At 38.1% G+C, this 23268-nt stretch overlaps 1 protein-coding gene across 1 annotated transcript in view; it reads right to left on the minus strand.

Moving 5' to 3' along the window:
• The window catches only part of TXNRD2 (thioredoxin reductase 2), a 1479392-nt gene that overhangs the window by 43609 nt on the left and 1412515 nt on the right, over positions 1-23268 (minus strand). Inside the window, exon 17 of the mRNA XM_044068698.1 lies at positions 5005-5213. Coding sequence (XP_043924633.1) covers positions 5090-5213 — 124 coding nt within the window. The 3' untranslated portion in view covers positions 5005-5089. The remainder of the gene's footprint in view (positions 1-5004; positions 5214-23268) is intronic.

A 23268-nucleotide genomic window follows, 5' to 3' on the forward strand; every position in this document is an offset into this window, starting at 1 on the left:
GCACCCACACCCCCAACTACATATACCAACTCCGAGATCACACTACAGTGGGGAAAAAAGCAAAGTTGTGCTGTTGGCCAAATGCTTCCTTTTAGATGGTTTGGGTCGATGAAATCAGGTTCACTGAAATAAATCTTCGACAAACTGATATAGACCCAAAAGAACACCTGCTTTGTGTGAAAGACCAGACACAAATCTCTGTAAATAAGGGCCTACTGCTGAGATCCTGTGGGCAGTATTAACAACAAACAAGAAAAACATCACAAGTGTTTTCTGAAAGACAAACATTTGAGCCACAAAGCCAACCAGTTTAAACAGTAGACAGAAAAGCCTACTAATAATGAAGTTCAAGACCTAAGAAGGAAGAGTGTTCTTCAAATAAAATCAAAGATGAATTTCTTTCAGTAACTGCTTGTCAATTCAGGCCTGGAATAATAACAGTTGACATAGCTGTGGTACACCAAAGCAGCAGAAATGTAGTCCCTAACCATGGAATAACTAAGCCAATGTCAAAGAGGTGCCTGTGACAGTTCAAGATAACCTACAACTAACCAAATGAGGTAAAAAAAAAAAAAAAAAAAAAGATACCTCTTCACCAAGACGACAATCCTCTTCCACAAAGTATACCTGATGACTCCAAGGCTTGCTGGCAGCCTCAGTCTCCTCTGAGATTTCTGCAAGAGCAGAGGATGAACCAGTGGTCACTTTAATTGACAGAAAAATGTTTTGGCTTGCACTGGAATAGATTTCTATAATGCCATAGACCTTAATGCAAGAAACCACACTTCTTTACCCACAAGAAAACTGAAGCAATGAGGATACGTCCCAGTCTTTCTCCTCTGAATGTAAGTAGGTGGCAGAAAGGTGTACAAAAAAATCTCCCTTGCCAAGGGAAAGAGAATGCATTTGTCATCAAATCCCCTTTGATCTGATGATTACAGCAGAATGGTGTAAGACTGAATACTTCATGTGCTGAAAAAGTCACTTTAGGATGTCCCACTTCTGGAAGACCAAGCAGGTCTCCCAGTCTAGAAGCAGAATGGAACTGTAACTGATGGAGTCTGTCAGCAGATGCCCTTCCCTAGGATGGGAACTGTTGTGAGAGAGACACCTGCTGCTAAGATCTGCGCTACCTCTTAGCACAGGAGGCACAAAGTGCACGATGCCCTTCCTTCTCACACAAAACTCTAATGCCCTTAGTTTGAGCAGATTTATGCAAAACCCTCTTTCTAAACAGCTCTATTTTTCCCAGCACAAGTGACAAACCAATGTGGTTTCCCAAACTCACCAGTGAAATTGACAGGAACTGGTTCAGTATCATGAAGGTTAACCCCACAATGAGCATGGTGGGCATATTTCACTACTGTAGAGCACAGTGACAGGGTTCTATCACTATCAAAATATCACTGCAAACACTGGCATATCAGTGTCCACTAAAGCACCCTCATCTATAGCAGGGCTAGCAAGAATGTGAAGACCAGAACCTCCATGAGGCCAGCAATCAACAGAAATGTTCATGCTAGTTTTCATTGCATGTGTGAAGACGTTACTTGCGATTCTTGCATTAATGTGACTTCACTAAGGAAAGGGTGTGTGTGTGGGGGGTGGTATTATATATGCTAAGATCAAGGCTGCTGTATCTCGGAGTATTTCCTCTACTCCAATGAGATCTCAGAGTTGGTGCCTATAGTTTAGCATGGACACAGTTAATACTGCAGTAAATTTCAAAATTTGCTGTTCTGCAAGCTGACAATTTCAATTGTTTGGGGAAATGGAATTTTGGTCCTTACACTTATGAAATGGAGCCAGTTGATGCCTTCATCAACCCTTGCAAGACTCACCAAGTTGCTAAGGCCATGGGAGTACCCAAATACACCCCAATGAGGAGAATTCTCTGTGCCTGGATATGATGCCTGTTTTATGGTTGCTCTAGGACCAGCAACCTCCACAAATACACAAACAGCTGACTAGACAGCTTTTGAGGTTTGGCCCTTATACTGTAATACCTGCAATGCCTATAGATGTTAACAGTGTGTAGGGTACTTTCCTCCAGATGACTGGAAGCTGAGAATGTGTCAAGAAAATCTCAGAAACCACCTCTGAAATAAATGAAAGCTTGAAAGAATGATATGTAGAGAAGCACTGTCCTTGTGAATGACTACATAAGTTTGCTTACAAACTAACGTTTGTGGTCCAGAAATCCTTCTGCTTGAAGTAATTACTACAAGAGATACTTCAGTTTTGGAGAATTAAGGGGTACAAGAGAGGGCAACAATATTTTTAGTAACATCGATAAGGTAATTGTGGAGGCCTCATGTGAAGAACCATTTTCATAAACTGATTTGCTGCAACATAACAAGCAATAAAGGAAAACACAGCCATACAGAAATAGCAAACAAACGTACATTGAAGAACAAGCCAAACAGCATTAAAATAGATGAGCATGCACAAATTAAGAGAATAAACTGGAAACCTGATCTATACCTTATTCCTGATGCCAGTAAACAATTTGTACCATTTAGACAGCTGTGATGTAAAGGAAGGCCACTTTTGTCTCTTTTAAAACAGATAAGAACTTGACTGAGAGAAGACTGCTGGTAACAGACTGAGATCTCCCAAGTTGTGAGAGTTAGGGATAAGAGGACAAGATGCAAGTTCAGAAGTCTGGTTATGGACATCAGAACAAAAACAGTGAAAATGATTTCCTTGGCCAAAGATGAGAAAATAGACTTGTTTTCTGTTTTTACCTTTTAGAGCAGTCAGTGTAGGATTAAAGGAAAAAAAAGTCTCTGGCTCCAAATTATGGAGAAAGAGCTGCCTTCTGATGCCTGGCTATGAGGACACTAGGAACAAAAGAAAAGTTGAAAGTTCATATGACAGGAAAACATATCTACTTCACCCTCACTTTCTGGTGACGAGAAATGTTTGCCTGTCTACCTTCCATTCACTTCAGGTGATGACCTCCCTTCTCTGTTTAGGATTCTGTCAGTATTATGTTTTGCCTGTCTGCCTTCCATTCACTTCAGGTGATGACCTCATGTCTCTGTTTAGGATTCTGTCAGTATTATGTTGAACTGGAATGTAGACTGCCTGAAGAGGCGAGTTCAACTGGATGTCTGACACTCTTACACTTTACATGCTGTTAAATGGGAACTGCTGTTTCTTAAAATAAGAACAGCTACTGCAAGGTGTCAAGACGGACACAAGAGGAAGCAGGGAATATTTCCGACTGTTACTGGTTATTACTGTTGAATAGTGTGGATCCTTGAACTTGCAGTTTCTTGTTTCTTAATAGCCAAGTATTGCTGTCTATACTGTTTTCATTGTGTGTGCTGTCTGTATAAAATGACAAGACTTTGACATTTTGATACAATTAGAAACCAGAAAGTGGGACACTTCTTTATATTTTTCATGTTCTTTTCTCTCTCTTCCAATGCTTTTTATGAACTTTTGAATACTGGATCAAACAACAGACTTTGTTCCAAAGAGGTGTTCTTTAGAAACAGCTATGTTCAGAGCAAAGCATGCTTTCTAAGAATGCCATGACAAGCAGGTCTGACGTTTGCACTAACAATTTCATAGCCATATTTAAAGATGTGTGTGCTAATCTATACATTCTCTATAATTTTTACATAATAAATGTCCTGGGCTAATCCTCAACATGTGATAACATTTCTCTCCAGGACTATACTGTACTGTATGGGTCAGGGTAATTTACAGCCCTTAGATAAGGTTAACAGAATGATACAACCCTCTTAACAGTTTTTTTTTTTTTAACTGTCATTTGGTAAGGGTTAGGATCTACTGATGTTTCACATCTTTCAAAGTGATAATGACCTCTTGACAGCAGGATCTGCCAGATGACTTTAATAACATTGGAAATGCTATTAAATATTATAAAACCTATCTTGCTCTGTGAAGATAGACTTGTATAGACCTTCAAAAAATGTAACAATAGGCGACATTGCTAAAATGTAACTAAATTAAAAAACAAACTTGGTGAAAAATCCAAAACTGAAAACCTGGTACAAACAACGTGTCTTCAAGAGATGCTATGCTGTATATTGTCAGCATCATAAGTACTGTGAGAGTATCATTTTCTTGAGAGAACCTGGCTTAAATGAGGTAAAATAATAACTACCTGTAAACTCTGCAGAAGTTGATAAACACTGTGAAGCACTATACGAACCAACAGTAGTTAGTAAAACTGAAACCAGATATATTGCTATCTCTGTTTCTGTTCTTCAAATAGTGTTATACCAACATATCACAGTATGAAGTTGCAGAACTGCTCTGAACTTCTATTTTTTAAGACACATCCCAAGTACAAAAAAAAAAAATACAATTCTCATTTCTGCAGGGTGCAAGCCCCATCTGCTTCTACCCCAATATGCAACTTATACATTCTTACTCTGAGACTGAGAAAAATGAAATAAAAAGCTTTATGACAAAGCCAAATACTGTCATTTCTTTTTGCCTCTACAAGCTCAGAGTTTGAAGAAAACAACAGAAGGGGCAGCAAAGAACACTGCCTTCCTCATGGGAGGGTATAGATATACTGAATGTGTGCTCGCGGGAGGGTATAGATGTACTGAATATGTGATATCTGGCTACCTGTTTATCTTTGTGGAACTTCTGTTACAGTAATGCAATATAAACAGCCTTAAAGGATTGTCTTATGAGAACAGAATTGCTTGGAAACAGCATCAAATAAGAGTGTCCAACAGTCAGTTTATAATATCCACTATGATCAAATGTTTCAGACTGGTCATGCTTGACTAACTCCCAAACATAAATGCCTGAAGATGAAGAATCAATATTCTTGAATTTATGAATTTGCCACAAATTTCATATCAACCTTGGTGGAACTCTCAGTTTGTTGCTACTTTGCGTATGATAAAACAAATAAGCCAATCTACACACAGGATAACAAATACAATACATGAAAAGGAACTGAAAAAATAAATAAATTCAGAGATTTCAAAGAACTTAAGCTCTCGGTACCTTTTCCTTGTAAAAAGTTCATTGGTTTGTTTTTCATGTTTTATGGTCTTGTGTGTGCTTTTCAGATCAGAGATGGTGCTTAACCTCAGCAGCCTGTAACTGTAGCATCCAGGCCAGAACGCTTTGTGATATGTAGCTTTGTGACTTCTTCAGCACAGGTTGGGTGAATGCCGACTGTTGTCAACAGCTGGGTGTAAGTGGCCCCACATCTGGAAAGCAAAACCATAGTCTTTTAATGCCAAAAATATTCAACAGCTCTTTAGGAAAAGCACTGTAGACCCCGCAGCAGTGACTCCCAAAACAAACTTTTTTATAATACTGCACAACAGAGGTCAAATGGTCACTGTTTCAACAAGGCATGCAATCAATGAAGCCAAACTGAAGGAACTAAGACTTCAGCTGGATTTCAAGTAACTTTCCAAACAGATGTTCCTAATCCTATATGCCTACAAAAGTAACAGTGATGTATAATTAGAAAAGCAGTTGATGCACATTCAGTCTTAAGTTAAAAATCAGCTTACTGCAGTCTAGTTTATTTTTTGTTTAGTTGGTTACCTTGGTAAATCTGCTATATGGAACTGTCTTTTTTCCAGTAATGACCTAAGGGCACTGCTTTGTTAAGTGACCTGCTCACACTGTCTAATAGAGACACTGTGAGAATCCTACCCACAAGGATGTTAACTAGAAAAGTACTGACCATCTTGTGGGCTATGTGGCTTCAGGAGAACGCTGGGGTGATTAGAAGCTAAGACAGAGATAGACAAAAAGTGGCTCCCATACTCCTCTGCATGGTAAATACCATTGCATCTCATTATTAGAATAACTCTAGCTGATGTTACCATATCTGTACAATTAACGAAGGAATGTACAGAAGGCACAGCAGATAACACTGACTTGTCTTCACATTACCATGCATGCTTCACTAGACAGCAAATCAGATGTTCCAGTCTAACAGCATCATGCAATAAGAGTGCTGATCCCTTACTACCAGCTGAGGGCCTCTGAACACCTAAAATCAAACCCATAAACAGCCATGTAACTTCATCCATCCAGCTTCATAGAGAAAAAAAAACTCCAGTAATGGCTGCTTAAACTGCTTGATTTTAATATCTTCATTAAACTCATGACAGATTTACCTTAAGAATTTCAAACATATTCCTAAAATCTGAATAATTAAAATAGTTAAAAAAAATGATTACAGTTAAATATTCATCAAACTAGCATAATAAAATGCTGCAACTAATAACTCTGCAATATAAAATAAAAAAATCTAAGTGCACAGTTTCAAACTTTTCATCCTTAATTTAGGCCTAATACTGAAGTATTTGTTCAAGACTTGAAGATGCCTTCCACTCAGTATTCAGGTCACTTCATCCAAGATCCTTCACTTACCTTTTATTAAAATAAAGTCCTTAAATTAAGTACATTTTCTGGTGTCCCTAAAAAGAACATTAGGTTTGTCTTGCATTTTAACAGCACAGAAATGTGCTTTAAATCCATCTGTACACAGCCAGTTTCCCATTTCTACATATGGATTAGGTGTCGCTTCAACAGTTAATTGTCCAGAGCCAAGGGTCACACCACTGGGTGGCTAGTCCTGCAATGATTGATCTTCTGTACCACATACACCCATGCACACATATCGATGGCCAATTTAGATTGCCCAATCTACCCAGCGCATGTCTTTGGAATGTTGGAAGAAATCAGAGCAACCACGGAAAACCCACATGAACACAGGGAGGTCATGCAGACTCCACAAATAAGGCACCCTACTACAGAATCGAACTACAGAATCTCTTACTTTGAGGCAACAACACTAAAAGATGAGCCAATGTACTGCCCAAAAATGTGTTTAAATATATTTGTTGCAATTTTCTTGTGGTTTGACTTGAGTAGAACCCAAGATACGAAATTCAAAAAGCTACACAAGTCACAAAACTGGTATTACACTTATAACGCCTGTCGCTCCATTTAAGTTCTGCCAGTTCTTTGATCCAAACTGTGATTTATTTGCAATGTATCTGTATAACTGCAAAAGTCAGACGCCTATGTCTGGGCCTTATTGGTTCTAGCCATTTGTCTTATCTGTCTCTATGGTTTTCCATCACACGTTCTATATTACTGTTTCTGCGTTATTTATTTAAATTTGCTAACAGAAAATGTGCAGCTGGGAAGCCCGAGGGAGACAACTCCAAATAAACTTACAGAAACAAAACCAAGACAAAAAGCAAACTATATACAAAAATATAACACAGGAATCTAAGTACACAAAATTATAATATACAAGTATGTATATAAACTGATTAGTGCTGTTATTAATTTTTACCATACTTCATTATGAATGAGGAACAGACAATGCAACATTAAAAAATCAGGAGTGGAACAGTCATTACATGGAAGTGGAGAAAGTAAAGAAAGAGCTAGAGAAAGAGCAAAAAATTGATAGAAGAAACAGTAAGAAGTATATTAAAATAAAGATACAGTTATGCAGTAAATGGAGCAAAAAGATGAAGAACAGTAGTCAGGCTAGTCTTTAGTTAACCTAGTAAAGGCTTAGCTTAAACTGCATTTGTAGATACAACCACACAATATAACGCAGTGAAAAAATTGCTGCAAAACATGGTTCCATCATGCACTATTTTAAACACTAGGGAGCTAACCATGTGAAAATTCCATTTTCTCTTATAAATTACCATTAGCATCATTATTCACCATAATCCCCCTTTTCGCTACTTTTTAACTCACAGATCCATCAATATTTGTGTGGCCAGTCTGCAGACCTTCTGATTTGAGTGCATCTATTACATCTCTCTGTGTTAACTCTGTTAATCTCCATAATCACCTCAGTTCCATCATAGCACCTGTATAAAAACATTTTTTGGTTGTTTCAAACTGTTCAAAGATCATCTTCACTGGGTGACTAATAAACGAATATGGAGAGTAGTAGAAAGGGAGATGGGAGATGAGCAATTCAGATTCAAATCGGCATGCAGCACAATTGACCCAATTTTTGCAGTGAGACAGACAGTTGAGAAGAAGGCTAGAGATGAGGAAAGAGTCCAGCTGGGCATTCCTAGATTTGGAGAAATCAATGACAAGGTCCCAAAAAAGCGGATGTGGGCAGCCGTGCAGTGGTTCCAAGTTCCAGAAACATCGGTAAAATTACTGTAGACTATGTACAATGATCCAATAACTTGAGTACAAACAATGTTCGGTCTCACCGAGGGGTTCCCAGTGGAAGTGGATGTGTATCAGAGTTCAGCTCTGAGCCCACTGCTGTTCATACTGGTGATGGACTACATTAACAAACAGGCTAGAGGTGACGGATCAACAAAGATGATGTATGCAGACTAATGTCCCCGCTCTGGGACAGTAATCAAGGAGCCTGAATCCTCACCACTGACACTGGATAGGGACGTTCTCTTGGAATACAATGGTTACTCAGTATTTCCAGATGCAGACCTCTCTGCATCAAGCACAATTTCCCTTAAAAGCACACAGGAAACACAGTCAGCCCAGGGTCTCTATATCTCTCTCTTCCCAGGTACCCAAATAAGGCTCTCCACTGGTACAGCTGTGTTCGGCACCCTCTTTGAAACCAGTGCTTCATGTCCCTGCTCCAAGTAGCTGAAACATGCAGTCTTTGAGATTTAAGTTTTACACATACACATACACACACACACAGGGAAACGCTGGCACAGACTGCCCACTCTACCAACTTTGGACAGCCTATAAGGTAGATTCACTGCCCCCAATCAGTTACTATAAGGCTCTTAAAAAGGTATCCAATGCTGAGTGATGTTACTTTTAATGCAAATGGTAATGTTGGCCAAACAGCCAGGCTTTCAGGACTAGCCACAATCATCACCAAATTAATATATGCAAATACTCTCAAACTTGCATATTTTTACTAAAATGGCCAGCCACAATGAGAAGTTTAAATATATTTAATAATAATGAAAGAACATGAAAATACTACATATCTACTTGCAGTAAACACCAGTGTTTCAAGCACAGGAAATATTAAATAACACAGATGGAAAGATTCCCAGAGTTACAGAAAAACAATGCTTAACTATTTCACTATATTTTTCTAAGTGATTTACAGAATTACTGTCCCTGGTCACTTACTAGAGCAAGGTAAGATGAAGTAGATGAGTGGTCTTCCTCCTTTGTCACATTCCAAGAACAGACTCCTAAGAGACTTCAGTCTCCTCTAATATTAAAACATTATTTCTGTACAGAATGACATCACATACATCTGGTCATCTGACCTCTGCTTCCCGCACTATCACCAACACTAGAAGCTGCCAGGATTTTAGCACCTACATGTCAAAATAATACACACACAAGAGCATTGCTCAGATCTGGTGCAGCTGTTGGAAGTCATAAAACACTTCCCTTCTTCCTACAGGAACTAATAAACCATACTTCTTACAGACACTACGTCTCTGGCTTCATGCCAAACTGTGAGATAAACTACTGGGCCTAGGCCATAAAGATGTTAATTTTCTAACTATTTTTGAAGTTTGAGATTAGCCTCTTCTCTTCCTGTATCCTCTGTCAAAACATATACATTTAAACAGTTACAATAATGCATGTACATTTCTTTTCTTTCTAGCAGGGAACACTGTTGATACATTTTTAACACAAGCAACTCTACAAATACATTTTTCAATGCAAGCATCTGTACAAATCAGTTTGATACACAAATGACATATCATTCTTTACAACACTCCAGCTTATGTTGGCATATGTTATTCATCCACTGCCCTACTTCTCCTGGCATAGCTGGCAATATCTCCTATCATCACATAGACGATGGGGCATTACAGGAAGACTCTGAGCAAGAACTTCAGCAAAGGATAGGGGAAGGGAATGCAAAACTGAAGGTACATGGGATAAAAATGAGTACTTATAATACAACTGTAATGGCAGCAAATGGTGGCGTTCTGAAGAAACTGAGATAGAAGGGAAAACAGTAGAAAAAGTCAGCAGCTTTAAGTTTCTGGGAGGGGTGGTTGAGGAAAAGAAAAGTTTGAATGAGGATGTCAAAGCTAGAATCAGATGGGCTATAACCAACTGGCACATAGTATGTGACAGAAGAATGCCAAAGAAGCTGAAAAGTAAGGTGTACAAAATAGCAGTGCAACCAGTACTACTGCATGGTACAGAAACCTGGGCAGTAAAAGCAAAGAAGTTGAGGAAATTAGATGTGATGGAGATGGGTGATAGGATACACACTGCGGAACAGACAAAGAAATTAATTTAAACTGTCAGCTGTTGGACAGGTGTGTGACTTGATTTGCAAAAGTGCAAGATGATTTACGTCACTAAACGTAGCAGGAAAACTAAAAGGAAAGGCACCTAATAAAGAAAGCATTATATGAACAGCTAAATTAAGATGGCAAGTAGTGATAAGCAGCTATGAGTCTTGGCAAGCAATGGCCAGAATCTCTAGACTCTAAGCACATCTGTATACATGACATGGTGACAGTGGAGGCTGTTAGGGCAGATGTGGAAGAGACATTTCATCAACAAGATTAGCACACAACTCTCAAAATATATTGTTAAGGAGAAGGTGCACAAGTTGGAAATACCGGATACTATAAACTCATGTGCAGAGCAGTGCAAAGTTGTTAAGGGAAGACACAGATTTGAAAAGTATGATCTCTTTTTGAATGATGTAGCGATTTTTATTTATTTATTACAATTTGATGACAGGGGAAGTCCACTGTGCCAAGAGCAGCCCGTTTTCAGTGGAGGCCTGGGGAGAAAAGCTCAATAGGTGATGCAACACATTATATGAGCTACAATACACTATATGAGTTCTTAAAACATTCCATAGACCTTATAATCATGAATATCAAGCAAGGTATATACAATATCGGCAAAGTAGGATGAAGTACAAAGTATGAAAGTAATCACATTTGAATACAATGTGGCTGCAGTGGAACAAAACAAAATACATGTTCAGGCTGTGGCACTTTAACATTTGGAGAATTAAGGACTTTTTTTTTAACTTTCAGAAGTAGATGGAAGTAGAGGAAGATATAGCAGAAGATAATTATGTCTAGTAGATAGTAGGCAAGCATATATAAAGAAATGAATGTGTTACAGAGTGGCTGAAAGTATGCTTTAGAATGGCATTGAGGCTAGTTGTTATTTACAGAAAAGACGTAGTAACCAGTACTGAAGTAAAGCTGTACAAGAAGGTGTAATGTGGGAAAAAGAAAAAAAAAAAGAAGTTTAGCAGTGGAGTTAGAGGTTTACATGAGTGGAAGGTTGCTAGATGGTGAGAAAAGGGGTCTGCTGAAATGATGGTAGTGGGGGGACTCAAGTAGGAGATGAACAGCAACACATCCAATCTGACGATAGGTAGGAATGTAGGATGGATTTGAAGTTGGTGTGGTTAGGGGTATTATGAAAGGGGGGGGGGGAGTGTTCTATAGTTTGGCTATGGAGTAAGATAGCAGAAGTTGTCCCGGAGGACGGGAAGGTTTGTGGATGTAGAAAAGATTTTGATTTTCTGATCGGAGTGAGCATTTGGGTATGTAGGGGGTTAAGGAGGAGGAGAGAGCAGGGCAGCTGGATGGCTTGAATAAGAGTTTATGGGCAGTGGTAAGCTTTAGAAAGTTCAGATAGTTAGGAAGTTCTAGCCACTATAGAGATTGGAGGGAGCTGTAATGATGGAATGAGTTTTTGGAGATGGTGGCGAATTTGCAGATTTTATTGTATCAGGAATCCAGTTTGGATTGTAAGCCAAGTTGGAGGTTGGTGAGTAGGGGGTGCAATATATTAAAGAGGGCAGAAGGTAGGTGGAGGCTAAGGTCTTCCTGGTGGAGGGAGTCAGGTAGCAGTTGTGTCGGTATAGGAGTCCTAGTTTTTGGTGTTTTTTTAATGGCTGTTTGGATATGGATGCCGAATTTCAGGTGTTCATCAATGATAATACCTAGGAGTTTGATGTGAGGCAGTCTCAGTGGGGGTGTTATTTTGGCTAATTATCGAAAAGGAGGTGTTATCAATTACTAAGCTTCTGGAGGGAGTAAATATCATTAGTTTTGTTTTATTTGCATTCAGGGCAAGATGGCTGCTATGCATCCAATTTTCCATTTTAGTGAAAGCAGATCGGGTCTTTAGTTGCAGGTCGAAGGGGGAGTCAGCACTGCAGATGATGGTAGAGTCATCTGCGTACTGGATCAGGGAAGGCTCGGGGATGGAGTAGTGAAAGTTATTAATGAATATGTTGAAGAGTAGGGGGGCAAGGATGGAGCCTTGAGGAACACCGGTGGGGGTTTGCAGGAAGGGGGATGCAAATGACTTCCATTTAACAGCCTACAATGCAGGCTTTCAGAGAGGAAGCTAGAGAACCAGGATGTTGTAGAAGGGGATAGGTTGAGATGGGAGAGTTGAGACAGGAGAATGGAGTGGGAGACAGTATCAAAGGCTTTGGATAGGTATAGGAAAAGGGAGGATATGAGTTTGCCAAAGTCATGAGCATGTTTGATCCATTCTAAGAAGGAGAGAAGAGCAGTAATGGTACTGTGGCCCGGGCGGAAACCGTGTTGGGTGGGGGTAAGGAGGTTATTGTGAGTTAGGTATGGCATGAGTTGTGCATGAATACATTTTGCAAAGATTTTTGAGAGTGGAGAAAGGATGGGCCTGAAGTTGGTAATGTCAATATTTGTGCCTCCCTTATGGAGTGGAATAATGAAAGCATGTTTCCAAATTGAGGGGACATAGGATTCTTATATGGATTGGTTTATTAGAATGAAGACTGGCAGGGCTAAGCTGTTGGCTGATAATTTGAGGAAGGATGTGGGCGTAAATTATCTGGTGCATTATGACAAGGTTTTAGCTGGAGGAGTAGTTTTTTTTTTATAGTGCTAGTGAGGATGGGATTGAGTGTGAAAGTGGGAGAATTGTGTGCGTTGTCATCTGAAGAGAGGGTGGTGGATGGAAGGGATGTGCTAGGAGGGCGTTGTGGGAAGCTGGAATTTTGGAGGAATGAGCCACAGGAAAAAGCATATGAATTATTGGGGAATGTAATAAAACAGAAAAATGGACTGCTTCATACACTCAAGACAAATTGGTAGATTAGACTGATTTAAACACTATATGGATTAAAATACAATGAGTCTAAAGACAACATATGTCGACTCAATCCATAGTGTGAAACAACCAAGACATTCTTTTTAAGTCTGAGGCATCTCACTGATGGATTTTATTTTGTCTTTGTACTGAAACAAGGAAAGAATATGTTTATGTCTGTATACTATGCGTGTGTATCTATGTATATTTTAATATATATATATATATATATATATATATATATATATATATATATAAAATGTCACTTGTCCTGTTCAGGATAAAAGAGACAAACAGTTGTGGGTTCAGTTCAAGCAGCTTTATTACACACAAACATATCAGGAATGAGGTATATATATATATATATATATATATATATATATACATAGCATATGCTTATGCTGACATAACATTACACTTTGAACCAGTGTATATTTTGAGCTCCGTGGTCTTACCATTGATCAGGACAGTACAAAATACTTTGTTCTTTGCCAGCAAATCTACTGCATTAACCTTTTCACTGACCACTGATATGCCATCAACACAGAATGTAGGGTTGCAGCTTTCCTACATGATAAACTTGCTTTTTGGAGTGACCTTTCTTAACAAATGAATGAGGCTTGCTTGATTTACAAAACTTTTGAAAGTTCCATTTTTTTACACTTGTGGCATTGCTTACCAAATGCTAAGCACCAACCTCTTTTAGATTCAAGATTGGCACTACAACTATGACAGTTAACAATAAGACTTGACTTGGGTTTTGCTGATTCACCCCTATACTGCACTGAGCATGTCCGTTTTGCTGAGCTAGTCTTGGAACTTGCTAGAAAGTTATGGGTCCTGCCTGGGAAACCTGCAGGAGTTGCAGCTGCCATGTGCTTAGGCCTGTTTATGCTTGCCTCCTGCTGCATGCTGTCTACGCTTGCTCTAGAGGCTGCTGAACACAAACACTTGTCACTTGTAAGCATACTTGTCTTTCTGTGACCTCATGGATTTGACAAATCTCTATAGCTTTGCCCAACTTTAAATCACCGTCACAAAGCAAAATCTTTCTCACTGCAGCATTAACACCACACGCAAGCCTGTTCTTTATTAACTCATATTTTAAACCACCAAATGTGCACATTTTAGCTTTATTTCTCAAGTCAGTGATATACGTTGCTAAGGTTTCACCTGGATTTTGGTCTGTTGTATAAAATAGGTGCCTCTCTAATGTAACATTTGTCTGGGGGTTATACATTTCTTTAAATTTACGTTTCAAGCACTCAGGGTCCTCACTTGATTCAGCCGGTACAATAATATGGCGGTTTCCCCCTCTCCTGCATATACTGCTGGTGCATACACAAATGGACGCTCTCTTTCAATGGCCTCTGATTAAGCTACGTTAAGCAGAATAAATGCCCTTTTATGTGGATCTTTGTCAGAAAAAGCTGCTTGTATGAATATACAGTACTCCTGCTCAAATACGCTCCATAATGCAATATTATAATTAAACACAAGTGGATTGAGTCTGCAAAATACCTCTGCCATATCAACACACAGTAGTGAAGGTGCTTAGAATTATGTACGAACATACAAATATGCGAGAACTTTATGTCAGAACCTATAATTATGCCCAATAGCACAACAGACTCCCTGAAATAACTGCACTCTGCCAAATAAGTCTCCTTAGTACAAGAACATTTTAAAATCCCTGCACCTTGCAAAATCACTCCTTATCAGTGTAAGAAACACTTTGAAATGACTGTACTTTACCAATAAACTGTACACAACAGAACAAGCTCAGAGTAAGAAACACTTCAAAATGAATGCACCTTGCAAATAAACTGTATACAGCACATAAACTCTTCAAAATGGCTGTACTTTGCGAAATAACTCTGTAAAGTGTAAGAAACACTTTGAAATGGCGGCACATTGCGAATAGATGTACACAGCACAAGAAACTTTTCGAAATGGCTCTACTTTGATTGCACTTTGCAATACAGCTGTACTTTGCACACAGCACACTCTGAAATAACACCGTAATAAAGCACACACTTTGCAAACACTCTGCACACTAAGATATTTCAAATAAATCTAGTTATGCTTTGAATGATGGCTTCAGTCAAAGCAAAGTAGTAGTTCATGCCCAAAACAAGGTCATTTTACTAAAAACATGCAGTCACCTTGCTTTTTAAGCTTATTTGCCCTTTTATTGTACTCGTTATGCTCATTTAATCTCTTACCATGCTCATTATACTTTTCTTGTGCCCATTTTACTTTAAACATGTTCGTTATGCAAAAAGGAGGTAATTCTGAGCCCCATATGAATATTTCTGTTAGTTTTATCAAATATCGTGATTTCAAACATTTCTTTAACTAATGCATTTTGTGCCTTTCGTTTGATTAATAATACATTTTGTGCTACTTGTTTCATTAATAATGCGTTTTGTGCCTTACAAATGCTCCATTTTCTTTGCAAAATAAATAATTTGTGCAAGTTTTGGTTCTCTGAAGTTTGTTTCTGGCCCTTTTTGATCATTTGAGCTCTGTATCACTCAACCTTCTAAATCTGCCTTCACCTTCAGCTCTGCACCTCATGGCTTGAAGGAGTTGCACATTCAGGCCCGGTTCTGGCACCATGCCGCTTGCTCGGTCAGAATAAAACAGACTAACAGTTATGTGTTCAGTTCAAGCAACTTTATTACACACAAACACATCAGGAATAAGGCTTTGTAACTTAAACTTATAAAGAGACTGACTACCACACTCATACACATTAACACTCTGGCTGTTCTCTCAAAATGGCACAACACATGTTCTGTTCTACAATATACATTTATATATTTTTTTTAAATCATGACTACTCATTTCAGACTAGAAAAAGTTCATGGTGGTCATGAAAGAATGCAGACTGTATAAATTGAAGTTCTTGTTCTATCCGGATGTGTTTCAACTGTTCTTTATGACTGATTTTAAATGTTTACTGAATTACAGTATGTGGTTTAGGCTATAACATAGTATGAGCTGAATCTTCAGGATGTGGTGGATTTGAGGGACATAACAGACATCATGAGGAGAGGTCTGAAGCAGTGGAGAGAAGGAAGAGGTTCAAGGACTTTTACAGTTTGTATGCAGCAGAAGCAAAGGTTTCCCCACATGTGTTCACTGTTCTAAATCTGTAAAATTCTATGCTGAAAGTGTGGAAAAGGGATTTTCATGACTGCTGGCCATGTCTTCCTTTCCCTAAAGTTGTGCAGCCATGAAGTTGGTAAATATACACTTAGGGGTGTGGGTAGTATAGTGTAGGGGGCTTGCCCCCCCTTGCAAAAATACTTGTTTCAAGCTTCTTCATTTTGCTGCATTTTATCAAGACAGTTTCAGTGCTGTATAACTGAACATTTGCAGTACAAGGGGAGGTGCTCTGAAGTTTCATAGCTGAAGTGGAGTAATTTCCTGCCTGTCCATGAAAGACTAGGGCCTACTGGCTGAGAGCCGCCACTGGTCAGGAGACTTTTAAAAAAAAAATTTTCATGTAAGGGCCTTGGCGTCCAGTCACACAGACGCGACAGGTATGTGCAACTGTTTTTTGTCTACTGCATCTGTGCAACTTGCTGTTTACATCTTCGTCTTCCATGAGTGCATAATTTGAATGCCAGAAAACATTTGAAATGTGGACCACGAACAGACAAGTGAGAGATAGGGGTGTGTGAGTGTTTAAGTGGTAGGTAGATAGGTGTGTGTGTGTTTGTGTGTAAGACTTAGGTAGGTAGGGATATGTATGTGTGTGTGTGTGTGTGTGTGTGTGTGTGTGTGTGTGTGTGTGTGTGTGTAAAAAGAGTGAGGGAGGTATCTCTCAACTGTCCAGATTTCTGCATAATGCCCAGATTTTTGCCTCATATTTTTAGTCTGTTCCTCATAAAATTTGTGTTTTTTGGGGGGTTTATTGTGACAAATCTGTGAGGACAGAATTCACTATTGTATGCTAAAAGCCATTCACTTTTTCTATAATGTAATTTATGTAGGCGGATAGTAAAAGTCTTTTAGAAAAATGCAGTTATTGAGAGCACTGAATTGCCCAACCAGGGTTAATAAAGGGAACTGAATTATGTTTTACAATTATAAATTACTTATAATAAGTTATTACTTATTCTTTGCCTATACTGATGCCTGTACTTCGTTCAGTGAACAGTGCTTTGCTAAACTTGCTTGTTATACCCACTCCACCCGCATGACAGGAAAGCCTCACCTTCTTTTACATGGACGGGCCATTTCAATGTATTTGCAATAAAAAGATGAATTGGAGACTTTGCTGATTTTGTCTTTTTTTTTTTTTTTTTTTTTTTAAGATCTGCTTATATAAATGCAGTGGGTTGCAGGGGGTCAGCTGCATGCACTACACAGCTCTTCTGATGTACAGCTTATTCACATCTTAGGCAAATGGCCAGACCTGCAGTGTCTTGCCACAGACGTGCATCATTTAATGCCGAACAAGGGTGTGTATATGTTTTAGGGGTAGTTTTAGCTCCCTAAGTATTAGTGCTTTATTCCTTGATGTGTTCAACAACAGATTTTACTGCTTTATGTAGTAGTAACCTGACAGTCTAAAAAATGTAATACATTTATTTAAAACAGAAGTTCTAAGAGCAGCTTATCTCTTTAAATACTCAAATAGCTTTCTTTACTTGGCTTTGTCTTAATTAGGTGGCTGTACATTTTAATTATTGTGACAAATAATATGTTGCTTTTGCTGAATTGAATATGAAAGAGAAGTCTTCCTGAAAAAGTTTTAAAATGAAGAAGTTGATTCTGGCACAAACTCCGGTTTTGGATTGCCAAAAACGTGCATCATTGACAAGCATTTGAGTTTCAGATTTTATATACTTCAGAAAACTCACGGTAACATAACACCTTTTATTTTAGGAACTTTATAAGTTTGAGAGAGCAATATTTAAAGTTTGTCACTATTTTGGCAGCTTTGTCCCACCATTATTTTTGGCTTTGCCTAGATTTTTTTGTGCTAACTGGTTGAGAGGTATGGGGTGTGTGTGTGTATTTAAGAGGGAGGGAGGGGTGTGTATGCGCATGCAAGAGGGAGGGAGGTGCGCGCATATACAATTATCCCTGATTTTCAGGGACATCCTTGATTTTGACTGAAATTTTAGCTCTGTCCCTCTTAAATCCACCCAAAAGTGGTGACGTTTGGAGAAAAGGTGATGAAGTACACTTAATAGATAATGACAATAGTTACAGACCTTAAATTTAGAAAAATGCATATTCACTCATGTTCTGTTATTTTGTCAATGTCTTAAGTTAACAATATATTAAGTGTCCCTGATTATTTTTGTCACGGATTTTGTTGGGTTTTGTCCCTTTTTGGTTGGTGTGTGTTTAGACAGGTAGCATACCTCTCAAATGTCCAGATTTTTGCAGAATGTCCAGATTTTTGCCCCATATTTTTGGTTTGTTCCTCATAAAAAGGCCTAAAGTTTCAGATTTCATATCCTTTGGCATACAATGCTCAAACAGCGATTGTTTTAATTGGTTCCTTATAAATAATGTTTTTAATTTCTGTCTTAGCGGTCCCCAAAATAATTTGCCTATTTTTACCAGTCCCCAAGTGTAAAAAGGTTGAAAACCACTGTAGTATATGATAAACCAAAAGCGAAATGTTAAAATACAAGCATACATGCTGCTATAATTTAACACGACAATGGTGTTTATCATCCCCCACTGTTGTATTTCTTAAACTCGGCACTCCTGGCTGTGTTTGTGAGAACATCTAACTTGAAACCATATAAACTACAGGGGGAGAAGTTTCAAATACCACTACTTGCATATGATGCATTGATTTACTTTGCATATACCAAGAAAGATATCAATAAGTAATTTCAGATTGTGAATAAATCTGGTAAAATGTTAAGCTATAACATGAATAAAATGAAGATGTATGCAGTGGTGACTAGTTATATTCCAGAATTACAACTCTAAATACTAGGTGTTATAAGCCCTAATCATCAGTGAGTTTACAAAGGAAACATATTATTTAATGAAGGCTGACTATATTAAGCTGTTAAGGATACAGCTAGGAATACAGTACAGTGGCCATAGATGAAGTTAAAAAGAAGATTAAAGGATGACATTAGAAGATGAAAGAAAATGGGTTTAGAGTTGGAAACAAATTTATAAATACTGCCTTTATAAGAATATGATAAGGGCCTATATTTAGCATATATATTTTAAGGTAGCTTGGAAAAAAGTTAGTATTAGGTAAGGAATGCAAAGGATTAAATGTGCCTGATCTATAGACATATATGGCAGTGAAAGTGAAGTTTTTGTATCTTCTTTCAGCTTTGAGCTACAATGTGAAATGGAAAACAGTTATTAGCTTAATGGCTGGGAATGAAAAGAATTTTGACAGGTATGCAATATGAAGGCTATGTGCTAGGGGAAAGTTAACTTATTTTGCAAAACATTTACTATGGATTATGAAACATTTGTTAGATAAGGAATACAAGCCTGAATGAACTAACTGCAGAAGGGATGTGGGTCTTAGACACTGGGAAGGAAAGAGAACCAAAATGATAAACTGTAAGCAGCTGAGATGTGTGTGTGTGTGTGTGTGTGTGTGTGGGGGGGGTGACCTGCATAGAGGCAGGTACATCAGAAGTATGGACTTTTGGGATATCAACAAATTCACAATTGGGATAATTAATACAGCACAAGGTATGCCCATACAGACAGTACTATTATTCTTAGAAACTAGGGGAGAAAACCCATATGTAAAAAGATTATTTATTAGAGCATATAAAGCACTAAGACACTTGAACCATAAAGTAGGAGATGAGCTGAGGTGTGAGGGGAAGCGGAAGCTTTTAGGAGAGGAAATGTGTGGGAAAGCATATGCGCAATGCCCAGATATACTGCAACGTCACACAATTTCAGGATATTTGTAAGGAAGCATCTCCAAAAATATTTCCATATGCCACAAAGACATTCCCTAATGTGGATGCACACTATTGGAGAGAGGAATATGTAATACAGAGACTTTGAGAGCACATATTTTGGTCATATTAAAAAATGGCAAGCTCTAATGATGAAATAAAGCAAATGTTAACCAGGGTGTTGTAGCAAAAAAGTGTACATAACAAAACATCGTTATTATGTAATATGATAACTGGATCATGTGTTAAAAAAAGGAGTGAGCAAGTACATATGTTGTGATATTGGCGACTAAAAAATATAACTAGGAAAAGGAAGCCTGTGGATCTGCCAAAAGGGAAAGAAATCCCTAGACTGATGGATGAAATAGAAGTAATGGAAAACAAACTGATGAAGAGAACATTTGGCTTCTCTGGAAAACACATAATGACGCTACAGGAATGGCATACTTCATGGACTTGTTTTGAAACACATAGGATGGGATACTAGGGAAACATAACAGACTTAAATGTTATTGGTTTCCCTCCCTTTGTTGGGATGCATTAGTAAATGGAACTGACAATTATGCCTGTTTACATTACTTTGATTTTACTGATTTAATCAAACTCCATTTTTGAAGCTGAAGGCTGTGGATTATCTTTTCTTGCTTGTGTATGTTCTAGGTTAACTGCTGCTAAGACATTGTTTTAACATTAAAAGCATGCCTATAAAACCAGTTTAATTATGGGAACGGAATACTGGAAAGAAACAGATTTATGAATAGACATATTGGATATATGGGGGAGGAGGGTGTCAGAAATGTGGATAACAAAAACTGATGTGCACTAATAAGGGGAAAAAAGTGTTTGGTGAAGAAATGGAAACTTTGTAAACAGTGTTTTCAGTTAACATTAATTGTTGATGAATAAAGTTTGCAGTTAAAAAAATCTTAATTACTGCTAAAATGGGAATGAATAGTTTAGCTTCTAACAATATGGAGATTCAAATCAAAATGAGTTTTTGGAAACAACGTATTACGCACAAATTTCATGCCAAAAATATGAGTATCAATCATATACAGTTTACTTCTGGTTCTTACATATTTGCTTTAGATGCTTTCAATCCAAGTTTTAACAGTTTTTCCAACACTTTCTACATTCTCATTCATCTACTGCCAGACATTCAACCTGTACAACTGGTCCCATAGATGTATTTAAGTGAAATGTACTTGTTCTTCCTCTAAAAGATCTAATCTCTCTTTCTTTTATTTCTTTCACTGTATGCAATATGTCAGTCAATAACAGTTTAATATTCGAGTTCCCTTTTTTTGATTGCTTTTTCCTTGGCTGTCAGTAAACTCAGTGTATTTCTGTACTTTGGCACCTCTAGATCCAACATAAGTAAATCATTTTCTTATTATAGTTATATGTTCACTCAGTCATTCTACTAGAATTACCTGTAATTTGTTTTCATCAGTCACAATCGACACACTTCCAAAACACATTCCTATTTCCCTTTTTCTTCTCCAACACACCTCCAGCATCTACTCTCTGCTTGAGAAAAAATCTTGTGGAATCAACCTGGGGTATAAAAATACTCATGCAAACATTTCCAAGCAAATATTTTGAATCACTTCCCTTCTGTCACATATTTAGGTGTTCTACAAATTTCTTTTTTTTTTCTATGCCACATTAATTATTCTTTTGCAACTGCATTCTTTGTTCTTGGTATCATAAACGTCCCTGTGTATTTTTGCCTGTATACTGTGCTGTCAATTCTTTGTAGTGTAAGCCGTCCCCATTGTGTGACCCAGGAAGTTGTTTAACCCTTTCTCATTGTATTAACTTCTCTGCATAAACTATCCATTCCAGTAACTCTGTTCTTTAGCCAATTTTCTCCAGTTGCTTCCAGATATTTCACGTCTGTCCTTTGATTATAACAGATGTCCTTACAGGCAGGATTTTCTTTTTTCCAATCTTTCACTTGCCTAGCTCTTAGGATATTTTTTGCCCCTTTATAAAGGTAATGCTCTATATAGTTGTTCACAATTGGCATAAGTGCTTCTGTTCAGTAAAACATTCTCTCTCTTTCCGTGGTTCTTCCAGCCTAAGCTAACACCATTATTTTCCAACTGGATCTGTAACCTTTTGTTTCAGTAATATATGCAAGTCTCATCTGAGTGTCCTTAAAGTAACCCCTCAAGTCTAGCATTCCTAATTTCCCCATATTCAGGAGGGAGGATTAACTTATCCAGCTTAACCCCTACCCTTGTTAGCATATCCAAGTTTCTCACACATTTCTAGCTGCTCCTTGGCCTAGTTTTCCTGGTCTTCATAAAATTGTGCGATTATCTCCAGTATCTCCTCTGTGTCTCTGGTCATCTTTCTACGCTTTACTACTGATTTTTCTGCTTTGTGCTGTCTGCACTTTTGAGCTAACAGTTCCTGCACTCTTGTATTACTATAAGAATACATTTGTTTAATTGATACACTTGTACTGTGTTATCTAAATGTTCATTAACTTTCCCCTTAGCTAAATGTGTATGTTCTTCATCCACTTTTTATTTTATTTAACATTTGTTTACCAGGAAAGTCCAATTTGGAACAAAGCCAATTTTCAGCGTTGGCCCAGGGAAAAACACTCCAGATGCATGTCTTTGCAACATGGAAGGAAACCAGAACACCCAGCAGAAACCCGCACGAATGAAGGGAGGACATACAGACTCTGCACAGAAGGCACCCCAGCTGAGAAGCGAACCAGAGAACCTCTTGATGTGATGCGACAACACAACCACTGCACCGTCAATAAACGTTAATTTAGTACTGTGTATCATCTTCAACTTTACATGTCATAAGTAAATTCTATTGATCTTTTCCCAAATTTTCTTAGCCTTCATTTCTTCCAAGTTTTTAACCTCTAACTTTACATTATCCCAAGCAAAGGCTAACCATACTGGCATACTTTCAATCCTCCCTTTACGATCCTGCAGTTTGTTACCCAGTCTCAAACTTTTCCTTTTTAGCAAGTGAGTAGGTTGGCATAATGGTTAAGGTATTTGCCTTATAAACCAAAGGTGCAGGGTTTGATTCTCACATGGGGTAATTGGCTAGGCTTAAAAATGGCCCACAAAGGCAGTTAGCCTAGTACTAATCTATGAACCTATAACCTATGAACCTATGAACCAATGTTTGCCTCTGTCCTCAGCTTAGTCAATATAGGGGCATGATCTGACAAAGGCATAGGGTGACTGCAGAAGGTGTCAAGTAAGTATGT

The sequence above is a fragment of the Protopterus annectens genome, chromosome 4.part0, assembly GCF_019279795.1.
Source record: "Protopterus annectens isolate FY-2018-M chromosome 4.part0, PAN1.0, whole genome shotgun sequence".
NCBI classification, from domain to species: Eukaryota; Metazoa; Chordata; order Ceratodontiformes; family Protopteridae; genus Protopterus; species Protopterus annectens.